We start from the raw sequence: 22,692 nt of genomic DNA, 5'->3' as shown, positions 1-22,692 counted from the left end.
GACCCTTGTGATTGCAATGGGCCTGCCTGAATGATCCAGGATAATCTCCTCATCTCAAAGACCTTAACTTAATCACATCTGCAAGTCCATTTTGCCATGAACAGTGTCATAGTCACAGGTTCTGGGGATTAAAATGTGGACATCCTGGGGGGCCTATTCTGTCTAGTCTACTGCTGGTAGTATTTGTCAGATTTCTTCACTATAAAGTTACACTTCTTTTCCATTCCACATTCTTTTCTTTGTAAGTGAATCATTAACACCCAGTGGAAAGTTCCAGCATATAAAGAAGATATATAAAATCCTCATATTGTTGTAATTTTTTGACTTATGGTTCTTCAATCTTTCTTCATGGTCTCTTCAACTCTAAAGAGAATGTATTGCTGTATGTAAGTGTGTATCCATAATTACAAAGTGTACTGTTTGTCCATGTATGTGTGTTTATGCCATAATCAGAACTCTGTATGTGTAGATTTATATGGACTAATTAAATTAAATGGAAAATGCTTTCATTTTAGATGTACATGAATGATTATATTATTGATGATCAAGCTTGAATAAAATCATTAACTATAACATGAAAGATTAAACTATTAAAACCATCTTATCTTGTAAAAAAAAAAGAAGATATATATACAAACAAACATTCACAAATAAAATATGGAATTCTTCTGTAAGGAAGACTTGTCTCTTCTACCCTACTTATTTATTCAATTGTTTATTTCTATTAGTATTGACTCATGGATAAAAGAGAAAAGGGTGGGATTAGTACACAAGAGCATAGACAGAGGGGAAATGGTCAATTCCTTTATTCATTCATTCAGCAAATATTTATTGAGCAACTCACGTGTGTAAGCAATGGTTGCAGGTGCTGAGATTAAAGCAGTAAACGAGTCGAACAAGATGCCTGGCCTCTTGGAGCTTCTATTCCAGTGAAAGGGGATAGAAAATAAATAAAGAAGGAAAATATCTAATAGTTGAAGGGATGAGTTTTATGCAGAGAATTAAATTGGGATGGTGTGACAGTAGCCAGTATACAGGTGGCCACTTTAGATTGGATGGTCAAAGGAAACCTCTCAGAGGAGAAGATATTTAAGTAAAGATCTAGACAACAAGAGTCAGCCACATAAAGACCATGAACAAAAAACATTTTAAACAACAGTACAAAGGCCTTTCAGGGAATCCTTCTTCCTTTGAGAATGAACAGACAAAAACAAAAACAACTAGCATGGAAAGCAGTAATGGAAATACATTGAAAAACACTATTTCTTATTGAATACAGAAACATGACTTCTATGAGCCAGGAAGACAAAGCCAAGTAAGACAAGATGAGGAAAGATATAAATTATGTTGGTCAAGGAAATTAAAGGAAACTAAACCAATGTGATAAACAAAATGTACATTAAAGGGAGTAAAGAGAGGATTTGACACAGTATAGAGCAAAAAACAATAAATAGAAGGAAAACAGATAAATTATAACAGATATGGAAGGCACTACTACAACTAATACCCCCAAAATGGAATCAGCCTAAATATCTAATATCAAGACATGGTTTGTACCACAGAATGGCTTATATCATCCAGCTATTATAACTACAAGTTTTTATTGACATCAAAATATTCAAAATCTAATAAGAAAAACAGGAAGGTACAGACATGATATATAGTATAACAAAACAGTAAGCACTTCCATTTACCGAGTATTTACCATATGCCAGGAACTTAACTATCTTACAAACATTTTATTTAATCCACAGAACAATCCCATACAGTGATATTACTTTATTTTATAGATGAGGAAATAGACTCATAGGAGTTAAGGCACTTTCCAAATTTCACACAGCTAGTAAGTAGCAGAGTTCAAATGAAATCTATATTTGGCAGACTTCAGAGCTTCACCCTTAACCACACTACTATAACCAGATCACATTCAATAAGTAAAACCTTAGTTACATTTAAAAACGTACCGGAAGACTAGAGTGAAAATACATCAAGCTGTTAATAGAGGTTATCTTATGTGATTATTTACCCAGCATATATATAATTTTCCATTTTTCTAAGTGTTCTATAATAAATATGTATTATAATAATATAATCTATAATATAATGTACTATAATAATACATATTTATTATAGATAAATAATTATTATATATTTAATATATAAACAACTTTATATATTTATAAAGTTATAAATATATAAATACATATTTATTGTAATTATTTACCTATAATAAATATGTATTACTTGTAGAGTCCAAACAAACAAAAAATGGTGGAGGGAGAAAACAAACAACTTTTAGTCTGGGACTCAGAAAAAATTTAGACTCGAGCTATAAATGAAAGGTCTTCAGTATGTAGGCAAGGACTGAAATAATTGCGGTAGATGAGATTGCACAGGAAGAATGTAAATATGAACAGCAACACTCAAGAAGAGAAACTGGAGTAGCAATTATTCTCCCCAAGAACAGATACACTTTCTATGACCTGGAAAATTCCTCCAAATATATAAAACATGCAACATTACTAACAAGTTCATATCCTTTGTATGAAAGCACGCAACTCTTCAGTTATAGGAACAAATATGGTGATAAATTTCATGTGCGTCTACCATAAGATCTTATGACAATAATAATGGATAACCAAAACCTACAGAATTTCTAAACCAAAATAATTCCAATGTATAAAAAGTAACTGGTCTCAGAATTTCATGTGTTACCCTCTTATTATTTTTATTGGCTAGGTCTTCTAGCCAAAGATTTGGCTTACAATTATTGCCACGCTTATTTCACTGACGATAAAACCCTCACAAGTTTTTAATCTTCAAAAAACACAGAACAAATACCTTCATTGAAAGTGAGAAAATGAAATTATGATAAATTAATAAAAGGACTTATCTCCAATGGCTGATCACCTTGTTAAATTTGTTTTATATGAAGTTAATCACATATGTGTTTCTTTACATACATTATGGTAATGTACTATGTGCTTAGGCTTAAAAATATAATTTTAGACTTTTAAAACAAAAGGAAGACTTCCATCTTCCAATTCTTACATTTTACAGATGAGGACGCTGTTTGACAAATAGTAAAGGCTAAATATTTTTAAACATGAAATGACCTGATTCCCAGTCCTGTATTCCCTTGACATTCTACACCATGAAGACATGATTATACATTATGTCAGTACAAAAGTCTGGGCTTATTCCTAGAATCTATACTAAATTCAATTAGCCTATTTTACAGTTTTAAAGATTGTCACTTAATATTAAATTACTTAACTATAAGTAAGAGTTAACTGTGGGAAACAAAAGAAAACTAACCATTTTACTGAATAAAATCACCAGCCAGTAATTGTTGAAAAATGCTACAACTTCTACAGGTATTTACTGAAAGCTTATTGGTGCAAAATCCTGCATTATGTACAATACAGGATATAAAAATACATTAGATGCAGCCAGTCACTCTCTGAAAGGGCTCCCTTAGGCATAACCAAATAAAGGCTCAAATTACTTCAATGCAGAACCAAACATGATAAAATTCATTGCAGTGGTAAAGCAGTTCAGAGGCAAGAAGCTCTCCTGATCATGTGATTGGATTGATCAGATGAGACTTTATGCAGGGTATGGAATTCAATATGGGTCTTGCGGAACAAGTAGGATTTTAATAGTCATAAACAGGAAAGGATAGTCTAGATGACATTATCAGATTAACAATTTTAAAGGATCATTCTGACTAGAGTGCGAAGAATCCAGTTGGTTGCCAAACATTGTAAAATTTATCCCTAAGTATTTCATGAATGCATTCCCTTTCATTCATTCCCACTGCCATCACCTTTGTTCAGACTCTTCATTTCTTTCTTTGACTACTACTACTGGTCTCCTAATTTTCCCATCCTCCTTCCCCAAATAATCCACACAGCCACCAAAGTAATCTTTCTAGCAGTATAAGGCAGATCACATCACTCTTTCGTTTGTAAGTTTCAGTAGATCTCTGCAGTCTGTGAAGGATGTATACTCCTTAGCATAAACATAAACATAAAATGCTTCTTAACTTGGTCCATACCTCCCTCTCCTAACTCATCTCCAGCCTTTTCTTACTTTGCTCCTTATCATTACAATTAATAATCATCTGATTTTGATTATAGCTCTGTGAATGCATCATGCTTTTTCATGTCTTCATGCATAGTACTGCAATGTGAGGTTAACACTGGATGTTATCCTAAAATTAAGATACAGCTATAGAATAATTTGAAAGTGAAAAGGCAACATGGCTAGATTTGAATTCTGAAAAGAGAACTCTAATTAGAACCCAGAGAAAAATGAACTAACCCATTGGTTATTGCAGGATGTCAGACAAAAGATGAGAGTAGCTTGAACTAAGATGGTGGTAGTGGAGTGGAGATGGAGAGAAGTAAAGGAAAGGCATAAAGCCTGCCCTGACCCCCCCGCCCCCACAAGACCAGGTACATATATGTGTTATACACATTCAGTAGCACCCCATACGTCCTTTCAACAGCACTTAAGAAACACAATTATTTGTGTGTATTCCCCACTACACAGAAAACCATGTATTATCATTCACTGCTATATCCCTAGCACCCTACCCAGTAAATGGTGAATAATATTTGTTAAAATGATAAAAATATGATTGTGCAGTGTTTGGTATTCTTTCTCCTGTGTTGAAATAACAGGCAATATTTTATACTGTGTTTCATCTATGAAAGACTACTTTTAGAAGACTGAAACTCTGTCAGAGCATTACAGAAATGCTTATTAGATGCAGGAATGCAATCAGAAAATACTGCTACAACAAACTGGTGATTCTCACCACAACGTGTCCTCCTAGACACTACCATAATTATGCATGAGGATGTTCAGATAAGTACACTGTTTGCATCAAAGCAAGTCACATGTGGCTGACTTCTCCCTATACCTCATAAAGCACTAGAATAAAACTTCATATAAGGTAAAATATATGATGGATGGTAGGTTACAAGACTAAACACATGCAAGACTGATAAGAGGTTAATGCCCTTCTACAATGACCTCTCTCCCTCTTAACTCTTTATCTTGCCACCTGTCTTATTAATTTTTCATAACAATTTTCTCCATGACATGTATTTATCATCTGACCACACCACACCCCCAGAAGAAGGTCAATGAGTAGAAGAACTCATCACTTTTCATCATACTTTTGCACGTGAAAATGTTTAGTTCTTACCAATTACACAATAAATATTTGATGAGTCATAAACAGAACAAATATAGATTTTTTACTAGTTCTTCATTTATCTAGTAAATTAATGAGCAACTACATAGCAGACATTGTACTAATAATGGAGATACATTTCTTTCAGATATTCATTATCTTATTGAAGATTTGCTTTGCCAAATTTTTAAATATCCTACTAAATTTATGTAGAATGTATAGGATAATTTGGAAAGAATGTATCTCTTCTTCGCATTTAGTCTTTTATCAAGAACCATGGTATGTATAACTGCATTTTTTTTATTATTATTATACTTTAAGTTCGAGGGTACATGTGCCTAACGTGCAGGTTTGTAACATATGTACACTTGTGCCATGTTGGTGTGCTGCACCCATCAACTTGTCAGCACCCATCAACTTGTCATTTACATCAGGTATAACTCCCAGTGCAATCCCTCCCCCCTCCCCCCCCCCCCATGATAGGCCCCGGTGTGTGAGTCCAAGTGATCTCATTGTTCAGTTCCCACCTATGAGTGAGAACATGCGGTGTTTGGTTTTCTGTTCTTGTGATAGTTTGCTGAGAATGATAGTTTCCAGCTGCATCCATGTCCCTACAAAGGACATGAACTCACCCTTTTTTATGGCTGCATAGTATTTCATGGTGTATATGTGCCACATTTTCTGAATCCAGTCTGTCACTGATGGACATTTGGGTTGATTCCAAGTCTTTGCTATTGTGAATAGTGCCGCAATAAACATACGTGTGCATGTGTCTTTATAGCAGCATGATTTATAATCCTTTGGGTATATACCCAGTAATGGGATGGCTGGGTCATATGGGACTTCTAGTTCTAGATCCTTGAGGAATCGCCATACTGTTTTCCATAATGGTTGACCTAGTTTACAATCCCACCAACAGTGTAAAAGTGTTCCTATTTCTCCACATCCTCTCCAGCACCTGTTGTTTCCTGTCTTTTTAATGATTGCCATTCTAACTGGTGTGAGATGGTATCTCATTGTGGTTTTGATTTGCATTTCTCTGATGGCCAGTGATGATGAGCATTTTTTCATGTGTCTGTTGGTTGTATGAATGTCTAGCAGAGACACAACAAAAAAAGAGCATATCCCTGATGAACATCGATGCAAAAATCCTCAATAAAATACTGGCAAACCGGATCCAGCAGCACATCAAAAAGCTTATCCACCATGATCAAGTGGGCTTCATCCCTGGGATGCAAGGCTGGTTCAACATTCGCAAATCAATAAACGTAATCCAGCATAGAAACAGAACCAAAGACAAAAACCACATGATGATCTCAATAGATGCAGAAAAGGCCTTTGACAAAATTCAACAGCCCTTCATGCTAAAAACGCTCAATAAATTCAGTATTGATGGAACGTACCTCAAAATAATAAGAGCTATTTATGACAAACCCACAGCCAATATCATACTGAATGGGCAAAAACTGGAAAAATTCCCTTTGAAAACTGGCACAAGAGAGGGATGCCCTCTCTCACCACTCCTATTCAACATAGTGTTGGAAGTTCTGGCTAGGGCAATCAGGCAAGAGAAAGAAATCAAGGGTATTCAGTTAGGAAAAGAAGAAGTCAAATTGTCCCTGTTTGCAGATGACATGATTGTACATTTAGAAAACCCCATTGTCTCAGCCCAAAATCTCCTTAAGCTGATAAGCAACTTCAGCAAACTTTCAGGATACAAAATTAATGTGCAAAAATCACAAGCATTCTTATACACCAGTAACAGACAAACAGAGAGCCAAATCATGAATGAACTTCCATTCACAATTGCTTCAAAGAGAATCAAATACCTAGGAATCCAACTTACAAGGGATGTAAAGGACCTCTTCAAGGAGAACTACAAACCACTGCTCAGTGAAATAAAAGAGGACACAAACAAATGGAAGAACATACCATGCTCATGGATAGGAAGAATCAATATTGTGAAAATGGCCATACTGCCCAAGGTAATTTATAGATATAACTGCATTCTTGAAATGTCTTCTTTCCTGTCTCTGAGTAGAATTTTTAAATATTCATAATATAAATCCTAGACATTTTTGTTGGGGTTATTACTAAATATTTATGTTTTGTGGCTATTATAAATTTTTTTCCATTATATCTTCTAAATGGCAATTTCTGATACAAATAAAAGGTACTGTTTTTAAAATTTTTTATTTATATCCAACTATTTTTTATAACTCATTAGTTCCAGCACTACGGGGTTGTTTTTAAGACTTAGCTTTCATAGATATAGAAGCCTAAACTTTTTTATTTATTTCTATTTTTATTGCATACATTTAAAGTGTACAATATGATGTTTTGGTATACATAGACGAAGTGAAATGATTACTACAGTAAAACAAATTAATATATCCATCACCTTCCACAGTTGCCTTTTTGTGCGGTGAGTACACCTAAAATCTACTTTCTTAGCGAATTTTCAGAATACAACATATTATTATTAACTATTGTCCTCATGCCATAGATTACATCTAGACTTATTCACCCTACCTAACTGCACATTTGCATGCTTTGACCTTCTTCTTCCCATTTCTTCCCACTCCGGCCCCTGTGTTTCTATCTATTTGACATTTACAAATACAGTATTTTTTGTTCGAAGTCTGCCTTATTTCATTTAGCATAATGTCCTCCACATTCATCCATGTTGTTGTAAATGGCATTATCTCCTTTTTTATTATTATTATACTTTAAGTTCTAGGGTACAAGTGCACAACACTCAGGTTTGTTACATATGTATATATGTGCCATGCTGGTATGCTGCACCCATCAACTCGTCATTTACATTAGGCATATCTCCTAATGCTATACCTCCCCCTTCCCCCCACCCCACGACAGGCCCCAATATGTGATGTACCCCACCCTGTGTCCAAGTGTTCTCATTATTCAATTCCCACCTATGAGTGAGAACATGCGGTGTCTGGTTTTCTGTCCTTGCGATAGTTTGCTCAGAATGATGGTTTCCAGCTGCATCCATGTCCTTACAAAGGACAGGAACTCATCCTTTTTTATGGTTGCATAGTATTCCACGGTGTATATGTGCCACATTTTCTTAATCCAGTCTATCATTGATGGACATTTGGGTTGGTTCCAAGTCTTTGCTATTGTGAATAGTGTCACAATAAACATATGTGTGCATGTGTCTTTATAGCAGCATGATTTATAATCCTTTGGGTATATGCCCAGTAATGGGATGGCTAGGTCAAATGGTATTCTAGTTCTAGATCCTTGAGGAATTGCCACACTGTCTTCCACAATGGTTGAACCAGTTTACAGTCCCACCAACAATGTAAAAGTGTTCCTATTTCTCCACATCCTCTCCAGCACCTGTTGTTTCCTGACTTTTTAATGATCACCACTCTAACTGGTGTGAGATGGTATCTCATTGTGGTTTTGATTTGCATTTCTCTGATGGCGAGTGATGATGAGCATTTTTTCACGTGTCTGTTGGCTGCATAAATGTCTTCTTTTGAGAAGTGTCTGTTCATATCCTTCGCCCACTTTTTGATGGGGTTGGTTGATTTTTTCTTGTAAATTTGTTTGAGTTCTTTGTAGATTCTGGATATTAGCCCTTTCTCAGATGGGTAGATTGTAAAAATTTTCTCTAGGCATTATCTACTTTTTAAAAGGCTGAATAATATCCCATCGTGTGTGTGTGTGTGTGTGTGTGTGTGTGTGTGTATCACAATTTCTTTATCCAGTCATCCATTGAAAGTTGTTTCCATATCTTGGCTATTGTGTATAATGTTGCAATGAACATGAAAGTACAGATATCTCAAGGAAGTGTTAATTCCATTACTCTTGCATATATACCCAGAAGTGGGATTACTGGGTCATATGGTAGTTCTGTATTTAGATTTCTGAGGAACTTCTGTACTGTTTACCCTAATGGCTGCATCATTTTATGTTCCCACCAACAGTGTGCAAGGGTTCTCTTCTCTACATCCTCTCCAAAACTTGCTGTTGTTTGTCTTTCTGATAATGGCCATCCTAATAGGTGCAAGGTGATATTTCACTGTGGTTTTCATTTACATTTCCCTGATGATGTGATGTTGAGCACCTTTTTATATGCCTGTTGGGCATTTCTATGTATTATTTTAAAAAATATATCTATTCAGGTCCTTTGCTCATTTTTAAGTTGTGTTACTTGGTGGGTTTCTTTTCTACTGAGTTATGTAAGTTATGTAAAGATATAAACCCTCATCACATACATGGTTTGCAAATATTTTCTCCCAATATGTAGGCTGCCTTTTCATTTTGTTTATTGTTTTCTTTCCCATGAAGAAGATTTTTATGTTGTCCCAACTTGTTTATTCTTGTTTCTGTTGCCTAACCTTCTGGGGTGATATCCAAAAAAATCTTTGCAAAGGCCAGTATCAAGGAGTGTTTCCCTTGTGTTTTCTTCTCTTTTTTGTGAAGCTCTTCCTGATAGCTCTGATCCCTTGTGTTTACTTTTAGAAGCTTTATGATTTCAGGTCTTACACTTTGGTATTTAATCCATTTTGCGTTTATTTTTGTGTACAATGTAATATAAGGATCCAGTTTCATTCTTTTGCAAGTGGATATCCAGTTTTCCAAGCACTATTTATCTTCTAAGAATTGGTAATTTTGTCTTCTTCCTTCCATTAGTTATGCCTCTTTACTGACATTGGACAGAATTTATAGATATATATTAAATACTATGTTGATTGCGGGCATCCTCATTTTATTGCTGCTTAAGGAACAACTCTTACATATTACCATTAAGTGTGATGCTGAATTATTGTCTCAGAGAGATATTTTTTTCTTATTATAAGAGCAAGTTTCCATCACTAATCTTTTAAGGGATCTTTTCTATTCTTAAAATGAGCATTTAATTGTTTTCAAACACCTTTGGATTTTCACTTTTGGTTCTCATTACATCTATGCATTCTATGAATAACTTTCATAATCTTAAACCATTCTCACGCTGGGATAAAACTTTCTTAGTCAAAAAGAGTTTATTCCCTTCATATATTCTTTTTTATTTTCGGAGTCTTGCTCTGTCGCCCAGGCTGGAAGGCAGTGGCACGATCTCAGTTCACTGCAACCTCCGCCTCCCAGGTTCAGGCCATTCTCACACCTCAGCCTCCTGAATAGCTGGAATTAGAGGTGTGCACCACCACACCCGGCCAATTTTCTTTGTATTTTTAGTACAGACAGGGTTTCACCATGTTGACCAGGCTGGTCTTGGACTCTTTACCTCAGATAATCCACCCTCCTCAACCTCCCAAAGTGCTGTGATTCCAGATGTGAGCCCTTTCAGATATTTCTGAATGTTTTTGGTTTTATTGTATTTAGAATTTGAAACTGACCCATAATTTGTACATGCATGCAAGCAACGTTTTTCTCAGGTTTTGACATTTGAATTATGCAGCTTCCCATTATTTTCTATGTTCTGGATCACTTTACTTAGAATCAGAATTATATTTCTTTCAAGGGGGCTTTTTTTATAAGAAAGGTTACAAGAGAAGAAAATCAAAAGTCATTGTGTTATAAACTAGGGGCCATAAGACTAGGTCTCTCTGTAATGCCAGATTTAGCTCAAGTTATCATTCAGTTACCTTGCCATTTACAAAGGTATTAGCTTAGAATTAAAAGTACAAAGAACTTTTCTTCTGTAAAGTGGTCTTATTAATTACTTAGATCCTATGTGGAATCTAGTATGTACATTCACTTCTCTGGTTTGTGGCCAATAATGCATTTATAATGTGAGGGCTAAAACTGTAAAACTTTTGGAAGAAAGCCTCAAATTTGGAAGGGCAAAGATTTCTTGGGCAAGATACAAAAAGCACCAAGCATAACGGAAGAAAAATGATAAACTGAACTTCATTTAAAAAAGAACTACTGCCCATCAAAAGACACAAATACCAGAATGTGAGGGTAAGCCATGGACTGGAAGGAAATATTCACAGTACAAACACCTATATATCCAGAGTGAATTAAAAACTCCTAATAATCAAAATAAAATAACAACCCATTTTAAATGGCCAAAACACTTGAACATATGCTTCTAAAATATATCCAAATAGCCAATAAACATATGAAACCTATTCATATCATTACACATGAGGAAAATGAAGAGTGAAAACCATAATGAGGAAGTACTACACACCCACAGAATGGCTAAAATTAAAGAAGCTAACAATATCAAGTGTTAATAAAGATTCTCACTTATTATTGGTGGGAGTATAAAACGATACAACTGTTTTCAAAAAACATTTGGCAGTTTCTACAAATGTTAAACAACAGTAGCTTACTCGCTGTCCCAGCAATTCCACTTCAGTATACAAACAAAACAAGTGCATGTGGCCAAAATAAGTTTTACACAAGAATCCTAATAACAGTTTTATGCATTACAGCCAAATGCTGGATGCACCTTAAATGACTATCAACAGGAAAATAGATAGAATAAATTGTTGTATATTTAAACAATGAAATACTACATAGCAACAATAAAGAAGGAGCTGCTGATACATGCAGCTATAAATTCAACATCCCCTGATCTACTCCTGTTTTCACCCAACATGGCCACATATTATCCCTGCTATGATTTCCCTATTTTCTATATCTGTGAGCAAGTCTATTTTATAGCTCCTAAGGTGAATATTACGCCCTAGCCCACGTGATAGCACAGTAGTCCCTGCTTATGCATGGTTTCACTTTCCCCTGGTTTCAGTTACCCATGGTCAACTACATTCTAAAGAAAATATCAAGTAGAAAACTCCAGGAATAAACAATTTATAAGTTTTCAATTGTGTATCATTCTGAGTAAGGTGACGAAATCTTGCACTATCCTACTTCACTCCACCCCACCCACAACATGAATTATCTCTTTGACCAGCATCCATGCTATAAATGCTACCCACCTATGAGTCACTTAGTAGCCAGTTCAGTTATCAGATCAACTGCTGAGATATTTCAGTGCCTGTGTTCACGAAACCCTTATTTGACTTAATAATGGCCCACAGTGCAAGAACAGTGATACTGGTGACTTGGATATGTCAAAGAGAAGCTATAAAGGGCTTCCTTTAAGTGAAAGGCTCAAAGTTCTTGACTTATAAAAGTATGCTCTCCCTCCACCAGGACACATGTTTACCTACGTAAGAAACATGCACATCCTGCACATGTGTCCCAGAACTTAAAATTAATTTTAAAAAATCATATGCTGAGGTTGCTAAGATCAACTGTAGGAAAGAAATCTTCTGTTGGTGAAATTGTGGAGAAGGAAGAAGAAGCTCGTGCTAGTTCTGCTGTCACACTCAAACTGCAAGTTATGACCGCAGTGCATGATAAGTGCTTAGTTAAGATAGAAAATGTTTATATTTGTGAGTAGAAGACATGAGCAGAAATATGCTCTGATTGATGGCAGTTGGATTCAGTACTATCCTCAGTTTCAGGCATCCTGGGAGCCTTGAAATGTATCCTGCATGGATAAAGGGGAACTACTTACACAGTCCAACAAACAGGCACCCTCATATTATATTTCCCTAATGGGATTATTATGAAAAACTCCCTCTATGGTATCTGTCAAATAACAGTGACTTTATATATGTTCCCTTCTTACCTCAACCTTTCCTACATTTTCTTTACATTACAACATGCCTGTATTTTAAAATACGTCAGAATTGAAAAACACAAATACTACATTTTCAAAATAATTAAAATCTCACTTTTACATTTGAATAACATGAGGGATCTTCAAAAAGTTCATGCAAAGTGTGTATTTTGCAAAAAACTGTGCACGGATTTCAATTTTTTTGCACGAAAATAAACTCATAGTAATGTGTTATAACATGCCTGAACAGGACCTAGTTTGAAGCACTAAGAAATATAAGACATCAGTTTGAAAAGAGCCCCTATCAAAGCAACATGAATTCTGCTAAAATTGAAGCAAGAACAAACATCAAATTTTTCACAGAGTTACGGTGGAAGAATGGTGAAATTGTTGATGCTTTATGAAAAGTTTATGGGGACAATGCCCCCCAAATAAATCAGCAGTTTACAAATGGATAACTCATTTTAGAAAGGAATGAGGTGATGTTAAAGATGAAGCCCGCAGCAGCAGATGATCCAAATCAATTTGCAAGGAAAAAATTAATTTTGCTCATGCCCTAATTAAAGAGACCAATGAGTAACAGCAGACATGATACCCAACACCACAGATACCTCAGTTGGTTCAGCTTACACAACTCTGACTGAAAAATTCAAGTTGAGCAAACTTTCCACTTGATAGGTACCAAAACAATTACACCCAGATCAGCTGCAGACAAGAAAAGAGCTTTCAATGGAAAATTTTAAACAAGTAGGATCAAGATTCTGAAGTATTTCTTCAAAGCATTGTAACATGAAATGAAACATGGCCTTACCAGTATGATTCTGAAGACAAGCACAATCAAAGCAATGGCTAGGAAAAGGTAGAAGTAACCCAGTCAAAACAAAAGCAGAGTGGTCACAAGCAAAAGTCACAGCAACAGTTATTTTGGGATGATCAAGACATTTTGCTTGAGGATTTTCAGAAGGGCCAAAGGACTATATCATCTGTTTATTATGAGAGTGTTTTGAGAAAGTTAGTAAAACATTACCAGAAAAATGCCTAAGACAGCTTCACCAGAAAGTTATTCTTCACCATGACAATGCTTCTGCTCATTTCTCAAACAAGGGCAATTTTGTGAGAGTTTTGACGGGAAATCATTAAGCACCCTTCTTACAGTACTAATTTGGCTCTTTCTGACTTCTTTTTGTTTCCTAGTCTTAAAAACCCTTTAAAGAGCACCCATTTTTCTTCACTTAATAATGTAAAAGAGACATCACTGATATGGTTAAATTCCCAGGACCCTCAGTTCTTTACAGATAGACTAAATGGCTGGTATCAACACTTACAAAAGCATCTTGATTTGGGTAGAGCTTATATTAAGAAACAGTTGTTTTTTATTTTTATCTTTTATTTCCATTTTTCCATGAACTTTTTAAAGTTCCCTCATACTAGCTTATATATACTGCTTACTATCTGCCCAGCTCACTCACTCATGCCTGCTCTCCATTTTTTTCTCTCTCTCCACACATACACACACACACACACACACACACTTTCACACATCCCCCACCTTTCACACTTATTTAATCTTCACAACCCTGCAATGTAGGTACTATTATTAACACCATTTCATAGGTGAAGAAGTTGAGGCATAGAATTGACTACGAAACCTGCCCAAGGCTATACCACTAGTGAGCATCAGAGCCAGGACAGACAACTCTAACATACTATTCCAAATGTTTCACCTAAACTGTACAATTAAGCTACTGGGAATAAGACAGACTCTGTCATAGCTGCAAAACAAGGCTATTTTTCTTTAAATAATAAATTTAAAATCCTAGTTTGTCAGAAGAAGCTTTAAATATCTCATAGTAACTCCCTGAAAAGGTTTTAACTGGATTTTTAAATAACATAAATATATACAATCACAGGACAATCCTATTTTTAAAAATGTGTTGTTGGCACATCTATTCTTAAGCTATGGATATCTCGATTTATTCAAAGATATGCCTTTAAAACTGAAAATTCAAATAAATATCTCCAATGACTGTATTCCAGCTGTTCAAAATTTATATCAATTATATTTTCTAAATATATTCTCTATTTTTTCATTATCTCAGGACACATTGTCACTAACATCCTCTTTATTCGATTCCTTTGTCACTTAGTCATTCTCTAATTCATTCATACAGTAAACACTTATTTTATACCAAGTATTCAACAAATATTTATTGAGTGCCTGCTATGTTAGGTATATAAATAGATAGGAAAGACATTATATAAGTTAAACTGTTTCCATAAATATACCGGTTACGAAGTATTGCAGCAACCAATTCCCCTCTATGCAGATGATCCATCACCTCTAAAAGTTGGATAATGACCTGTTCAGGAGGAAAAGAAGCCAATATTTACTATGAAGATTAATACTAGAGTTTTCAAATTGTTCTGTTTTTATAATATTTTTATATACTTCATGGTTGAATTAAAGGCAAAATGTATGCCCCTGTACTTAATGCCCATATTACATCTTAAGAAAATTAAGAAATTGAATCTTAGTTAAAAAACTTAAAGTAAAAATATCTACAAAATTTAATAGTGAATCACTAAATACTATTGACTAAATTTCATGTGAAATCAGTAACTAATGATGATCCATGGAAAAGCAACCAAGTGGAATAGTCCTCCCTTATCCATGGTTTGGCCTTCTGCAGTTCAAAAAATATTAAATGGAGCATTCTCAAAATAAACAATTCACATGTTTTTAAATTGCACACCATTCTGAATAGCAGGATAAAATGTCACACTATCCTGCTGCACCTCACCTGAGATGTTAATCATCCTTTTGTGCAGCGTATCCATGCTATATATGCTACTTGCTTGCTGGCCACTTAGTAGCAGTCTCAGTTATCAAAAACAAAAAAATAGTATATATAGGGTTTGGTACTATCCCCGGTTTCAGGCATCCACTGGGGGTCTTGGAACATACCACCTGCAGACAAGAGGGACTATTTATACAGGACATTAGAATAAACTGAGAATCAGAAGACCTAAGGAGTCTGTGTGAAGTTGGATTAGACAAGAGAAGTTAGAAGGGGGGAGTTGAGGCAAATATATGCCACATAGATACAGACACACTGATTCCCATGTTACCTGGGGGACTTGGGTCTGAGAAGTCTATAAACAGGAAACACAATTTTAGAATTGGTTGCAAAAATATGTAAGCTAGAAAGGTATAGTACTTTGAAATTCGAAAGACATAAAATAGGGCATAGAAATATTTTCTTGGCCTGGGTTGAATTTTTGTTTTGGTGATTATTTTTGTAGGAGAACAGTAGGTGAGTTTTGGTAAACTGAACTATATCTAAAATACTTACATTTTAGTAATGCCAATGTATAGCACTGGGAAGGTAGAATATATTTTATGTATTTATTCCATTCATTTCAGATATATTGGGAAGCAAAATGTATATTCTACTTAAATATCTATTGCTAATAAAATCAATTTATTACATTGGGAAGATAAAAATGCATAATACACAATTTGGTTTATTCATAAAGTTATGATGGCTGGGTGCAGTGGCTCATGCCTATAATCCCAGCACTTTGGGAGGCCGAGGCGAGCAGACTGCTCCAGTCCAGGAGTTTGAGACCAGTCTGGACAAAATGACAAAACCCCACCTCTATAAAAATACAAAAATTAGCTGGGCATGGTGGTACGCGCCTGTAGTCCCAGCTACTCAGGGAGCTGAGGTGGAAAGATCTCTTGAGCCCAGGAGGCAGAGGTTGCAGTGAGCCAAGATCACAGAACTGCACTCCAGCCTGGGTGGAAGAGTGAGACCCTGTCTCAAAAAATAATAATAAAAGAAAAAGAAAAAAAAGTTATGTGAAGATCTAAAATAATTAAGCAAGCAGGAGGAGGGATTTTTCATTGTCGCCAGCCCTCTTCCAGCCCCTGAATTTAAGGAAAAGAAATAGAAGAGGAAAAAATACTCTGTTTATTGGGTTTTCATAATTCTAAAAGGAAATAAATCAAATGACATCATTTGTGTTTATTTGTACAATCATTTTTCTGCTTATAATTCTGTTATTACAAGTAAAGAAACTGAGTAGGCTAAATGAAATTAATATTTTACAGACTCTCACATGAACTGATCTTTGATTTACCTTTTCTAAAACATGTTAAAGTGATGAGAGAATTTGAGATGTTAAAATGTTTTAATTATGTTTAGACTATACAATTATTTAGAAGATGTTGAAAAGGGAAAAATCTATATCTAGATGACTGCTAGAAATCTGATAATGTAAAACTAAATAACTCATGCCCTGTTTCACTAATTGCATCTAGGATGAAACATATAGGTCCTGAAATTAGGCATGCAAATTTTCTCTTGATCTCTGCTATGGTTTGAATGTGCCCCCAAAAAAGCAAGTGTTGGAAACTTGACCTCAGCACAGCAGTGTTGGGAGGTGGGGCCTAACAGGAGGTGTTTGGTCATGGGGGCACCACCCTCATGAAGAATTAATGTCATTATCATGGGAGTGCGTTCCTTATAAAAGGACAAGTTCAAGTTCATCCTCCTCTTGTGTGTCCTCTCTCTCTCTCTCTGCCTCTTTTTGCCCTTCCAACTTCTGCCATGGGATGACACAGCAAGAAGGCCCTTGTCAGATGCCAGCCTCTTTATCTTGAATGTCCTAGCTTCCAGAACTGTGAGAAATAAATTTCTGCTCATCGTAAATTAATCTGTTATATTTAAATTATAATGTACTCTGTTATAGCAGCACAAAACAGAACAACACAGTATTCATGTTTCAACCAATCCTCATACTGTGCCTGGATTTCGAGTCTAGGACATTCTCATTCAGATTCTCCAGCAAATAAACTTTTTGGTCTCCTAAGGAGCAGGGAGTAGGTGACAGGACATGGAACTGCAGCCACTTATCAAAAAGATTTTCAACAAATAACTCATGTATCCAATCTCATGACACATTCCTGCCTTCCATAGACCAGGTGCCTCCAAATCTTAAAATATTAGGAGTTCTATGGGAAGAATTAGCTGGTTTCTCTCAGAAGTTCATGTAGAAGGAGATATTTTGAAGTTGAAATTTCCATTGCAATAAGTAAAAGTTAGTTAGAACCTTACATCTATCAATGCTTCTACTCCTGTTCTCTTTGTCTTATTGAGTTTTTCCATGACCTTACGCTCGTTTTCATGGAGTTAGGAAGGGAGAAGTAAACATATGTGATCAAATTTATCTGGGAATTAACTTTAACTAAAATTTTTAGCCAGGGAACATATATATGTATGTGTGTGTGTGTGTGTGTGTGTGTATACACACACACACATATATATATATAGAAAAATATATATTTGAAAATCAGCACAGCTCCAATATGGGGATGGAAGAGAGATAGACTAGATATCTAGAGATCAGTTAAGAAAGCTCTTCTAGAGTCAAGAACTGAGATAAGAACCCAGACAAGGTCTATGGGAATAGCCAGAGTGAACTAGGACTGATTGACTAAAAGATCATCAATAGATATTACATGGATAAGGAGATCATAAACAAAATCACAAAATCTGTTTAAATAACTGGGATGAGGATGAAGATATCAAGTGAGGTAGCACATAGAGAATAAGGAAAAATATTGAAAAAAGGAGAACAATCGTTTGATATACACACATTTATGTACCATAGGACACACCAAATCGTGTCTAACAGAAAATTGAAAAGATTACATCTAGATTTAGACTGGAACTAGAAGTGTCAATGTAGGAATATTTAGACAATTAAGTAACAAGCGAAGTGATGAGATTGGGAAATATTACTCAAGTGAAGGCAGTCAGAGCAAGATGGCTGAATAGAAGCCTCAAGTGATCATCCCTCCTGTAGGAAGATGAAATTGAACAACTATTTACACCTAAAAGAACTTTCATAACAACCAAAAATCAGGTGAATGATCACAATACCTTGTTTTAACATCATATTAAGGAAAGAGGCCCTGAAGATGGTAGGATATACAGCCCTTAATCTCCTATACCACTCCGCCCTCCATCCCCTGGCAGTGGCGTGGCCACGTTGTGCAGAGGAAAAATCTGTGCACTAGAGGAAAGAGACTGCAGTAATGGTGGGACTTTCCTTGGGAAATCAGTGCTACCCCGTCAGAGTAGAAAGCAACAAGGGGAAAAACTCAGCAAACAACCATGGAGGGAGCATTTCGACCAGGCATAGGAAGAGATAAATTGCTTATCCCAGTGATTAGAACCTGAGTTCCATCAAGCCCTGTTACCATGGGCTAAAGCACTCTGGCATTCTAAATAAACTGAGAAGGCAGTCCAGGTCACTAGGACTGCAATTCCTAGGCAAGTCCTGGTGTTGTGCTGGGCTCAAAGCCAGTGGATGTGGGGTGTACATGACCCAGTGAGATACAAGCTGGTGCACCCAAGGGAGTGCTTGCATCAGCCCTCCCATAACCCCAGGCAGCACAGTTCACAGCTATGGGAGATACTCCTTCTTTCCACTTGAGGACAGAAGGGAAAGAGATGATTTTGTCTTGCAACTTGGATACTAGCTTACCTACAGTAGGCTAGGGCAGTAGGCACAGTTCTGAAGCCCCCATTCCAGGCCCTAGTTCCCAGATGGCATTTCTACAGACACCCTGAGCAAAAATGAAACCTGCTGACTTGAAGGGAAGGATCCAGTCCTAAGCAGGATTCATCATCTGCTGATTAAAGGGCCCTTTGGCCCTGAAAAGTCAGCAGTGGTGGCGAGGCAATACTCACTGTGGGTTTTGGGTGAGACTCAGAGCCATGCTGGCTTCACGTGTGACCTAGAACATTCCTAGATGTGGTAGCTATATGGAGAGACCGCAGTGGGGTAAAGGACCAAGCAGGCTCCTACAGTCCCCAGTTCCAGGCCTTGACTCCTGGACGGTATTTCTGGACCTGCCCTGGCCAGAGCGGAGCCCACTGCCCTGAAGAGAAAGACTCAGGACAGACAGCATTTACCACAAGCTGACTGAGGAACACTTGGGTCTTGAGTGAACATCACTGGTAGCTAGATAGTACTAATTGCAGCCGTGGGGTAAGAAAAGGCTCCTATAACACAGTAAAATATAATTACAAAGAGTGGCTCCTCTGCTTCAGGAAAGGAGTGGGAAAAATGGGAAGGACTTTGTCTTGCAACTTGAGTGCCAGCTCAGTAACAGTAGAATAGAGCACCAGTTAGATTCCTACAGTTTCCGACTCTGGGCCTTAACTCCTAGACAGGATCTCTGGACACACCCAGGGCCAGGGAGAACTCACCATGCTGAAGGGAAAGACACAAGCCTGGCTGCTGGATTCACCACATGCTGATTGTAGAGCACTTGGGCCTTGAATGAACATAAGCAGTAGCCAGGAAGTGGTTACCAGGAGCCTTGGGCAAGACCCAGGGCTGTGCTAGCATCAGATGGGACCCAGTGCAGTCCCAGTGGTGGTTGCCACAGAGGTGCTGGTGTCACTCCCTCAGCTCTAAACAACTCAGAAAAGAGAGAGAGAGAGAGAGATTGAGAGAGAGACTCCATTTGTTTGGGAGAAATTAGAGGAAGAGAACAAGAGTCTCTGCCTGGTAATCCATAGAATTCTTCTGGATCTTAGCAAAAACAACCAAGGCAGTATCTCCAAGAGTTTGCAAGAGCCACAGCATTACTAGGCTTGGGATGCCCACTAACGAAAATATAGCCACAGTGACCAAAGGCTTAGATCACAACACCCATGTCCCTTTAAATACCTGGAAAGCCTTCCCAAGAAGGACGAGTAAAAACAAGTCCACACTGCAAAGATTACAATAAATACGTGACTCTTCAATGCCCAGACACCAACGAAAATCTACAAACATTGAGACCACCCAGGAAATATGACCTCACCGAACAAACTAAATGAGGCACCAGAGACCAGTTTTAGAGAGACAGGGATATGTCACATTTCAGATGGAGAATTCAAAATAGCTGTTTTGATGAACCTCAATGAAATTAAAGATAACACAGAGAAAGAATTTGGAATCTTATCAGACAAGAGCTGAAAAATACAAATCACATACTGAAGAATGAGTCAGAATCTCTCAATAGTAGAACTGATAAAACATAAGAAAGAATTAGTGAGCTTGAATATAGGTTATTTGAAAATAGAGAGACCAAAGAAAAAATAAAAAAGAATAAAGTATACCTACAATAGCTAGAAAATAGTCTCAAAAGGGCAAATCAGGGAGTTACTGGTCTTAAAGAAGTGGTAGAAAGAGAAATTAGGATAGAAAGTTTATTCAAAAGGATAATAACAGGGAACTTCCCAAACCTAGAGAAAGATATCAATATTCAAGTATAAGAAGGTTACAGAACATCAAGCAGATTTAGCTCAAAGAAGACTACTTCAAGGCATTTAATAATCAAACTCCCAAAGGCAAAGGACAAAGAAAGGATCCTAAAGCAGCAAGAGAAAAGAAACAAATAACATACAATGGAGCTCCCATACATCTGTCAGCAGGCTTTTCAGTGGAAACCTTATAGGCCAGGAGAGAGTGACATGACATATTTAAAGTGCTACAAGAAAAAAAAAAAAACTTTTACCCTAGAATAGTGTATCTGGCAAAAATATCTTTCAAACATGAAGGAGAAATAAAGACCTTCCTTGACAAACAAAAGTTGAGAAATTTCATCAACACCAGCTCTGTCCTAGAAGAAATGCTAAAGGGAGTTCCTCAATCTGAAAGAAAAGGATATTATTGAGCAAGACAAAATCTTCAGAAGGTACAAAACTTACTGGTAATGATAAGCACACTGAAAACCACAGAATGTTATAACACAGTGAAATATAATTACAACTTTTCACAGCATAAACAGTATAACAAGATATAAATAGAAATATCAGGCCAGGCACAATGGCTCATGCTTGTAGTCCCAGTACTTTGAGGGGCCAAGGTGGGTGGATCACTTGCACCCAGGAGTTCAAGACCAGTCTGGGCAACATGGCACAACCCTGTCTCTACAAAAAATACAAAAACTAGCCAGGCATGGTGGTGCATGCCTATAGTTCCAGCTACTAGGGAGGTTAAGTTGGGTGGATCACTTGAGGCCAGGAGGTCTTGAGGCTACAGTGAGCTGAGATCACACCACTGCACTCCAGCCTGGATGACAGAGTGAGACGCTGTCTCAAAAGGAAAAGAAAGAGACAACAAAAAGTTTAAAAGCTAGGGGAAGAAGTTAAAGTGTAGAGTTTTATTGGTTTTCTCTGGTTTTCTCTTTGCTTATTTGTTTGATTATTTATGCAATCAATATTAAGCTGTCAACAGCTTAAATAATGAGTTATAAGATATTATTTGAAAGTCTCATGGTAACCTCATATCAAAAAACATATATCAGATATATAAAAAATTAACGTATACAACCAGAGAAAATTATTTTCACTAAAGGAAGACAGGAGGGAAGGAAAGGAGGAAGAAAATACCATAAAACAATCAGAAAACAAATAACAAAATGGCTGGAGTAAGTCTTTACAACATTGAGTCTACACAACTAAATTCCACAATCAAAAGACATAGATTGGCTGAATAGTTTTCAAAAACAAGATGCAAAGATTTGTTGCCTACAAAGAGTATGCATAACCTGTAGAGATATACTTAGTTCGAAAATAAGGGAATGGAAAAAGATATTCCATGCAAATGGAAACCAAAAAAGAGCAAGGATAGCTATATTTATATCACGAAACATATTTCAAGACAAAAACTATAAAGAGACAAAATGACATTTTATACTGATAAAGGGGTCAAGTCAGCAAGAGGATATAAAATTATAAATATATATGCACCCAACACTGGAGCACCTAGGCATATAAAGTAAATATTAGACCTAAAGAGAGCG

At 36.4% G+C, this 22,692-nt stretch overlaps 1 protein-coding gene across 2 annotated transcripts in view; it reads right to left on the bottom strand.

Moving 5' to 3' along the window:
• The window catches only part of KLHL13 (kelch like family member 13), a 204,856-nt gene that overhangs the window by 116,544 nt on the left and 65,620 nt on the right, over positions 1-22,692 (bottom strand). Inside the window, exon 2 of one of the 2 annotated variants that reach the window (XM_023202373.1) lies at positions 15,108-15,181. The exons of the other annotated variant lie outside the window; for it this stretch is intronic. Coding sequence (XP_023058141.1) covers positions 15,108-15,157 — 50 coding nt within the window. The 5' untranslated portion in view covers positions 15,158-15,181. The remainder of the gene's footprint in view (positions 1-15,107; positions 15,182-22,692) is intronic. 2 annotated transcript variants of the gene reach the window in all.

This window comes from Piliocolobus tephrosceles, chromosome 12, assembly GCF_002776525.5.
Source record: "Piliocolobus tephrosceles isolate RC106 chromosome 12, ASM277652v3, whole genome shotgun sequence".
Classification (NCBI taxonomy): Eukaryota; Metazoa; Chordata; class Mammalia; order Primates; family Cercopithecidae; genus Piliocolobus; species Piliocolobus tephrosceles.
The sequence above is the reverse complement of the archived record's forward strand: the minus strand, read 5'-3'. Positions and strand labels throughout refer to the sequence as shown.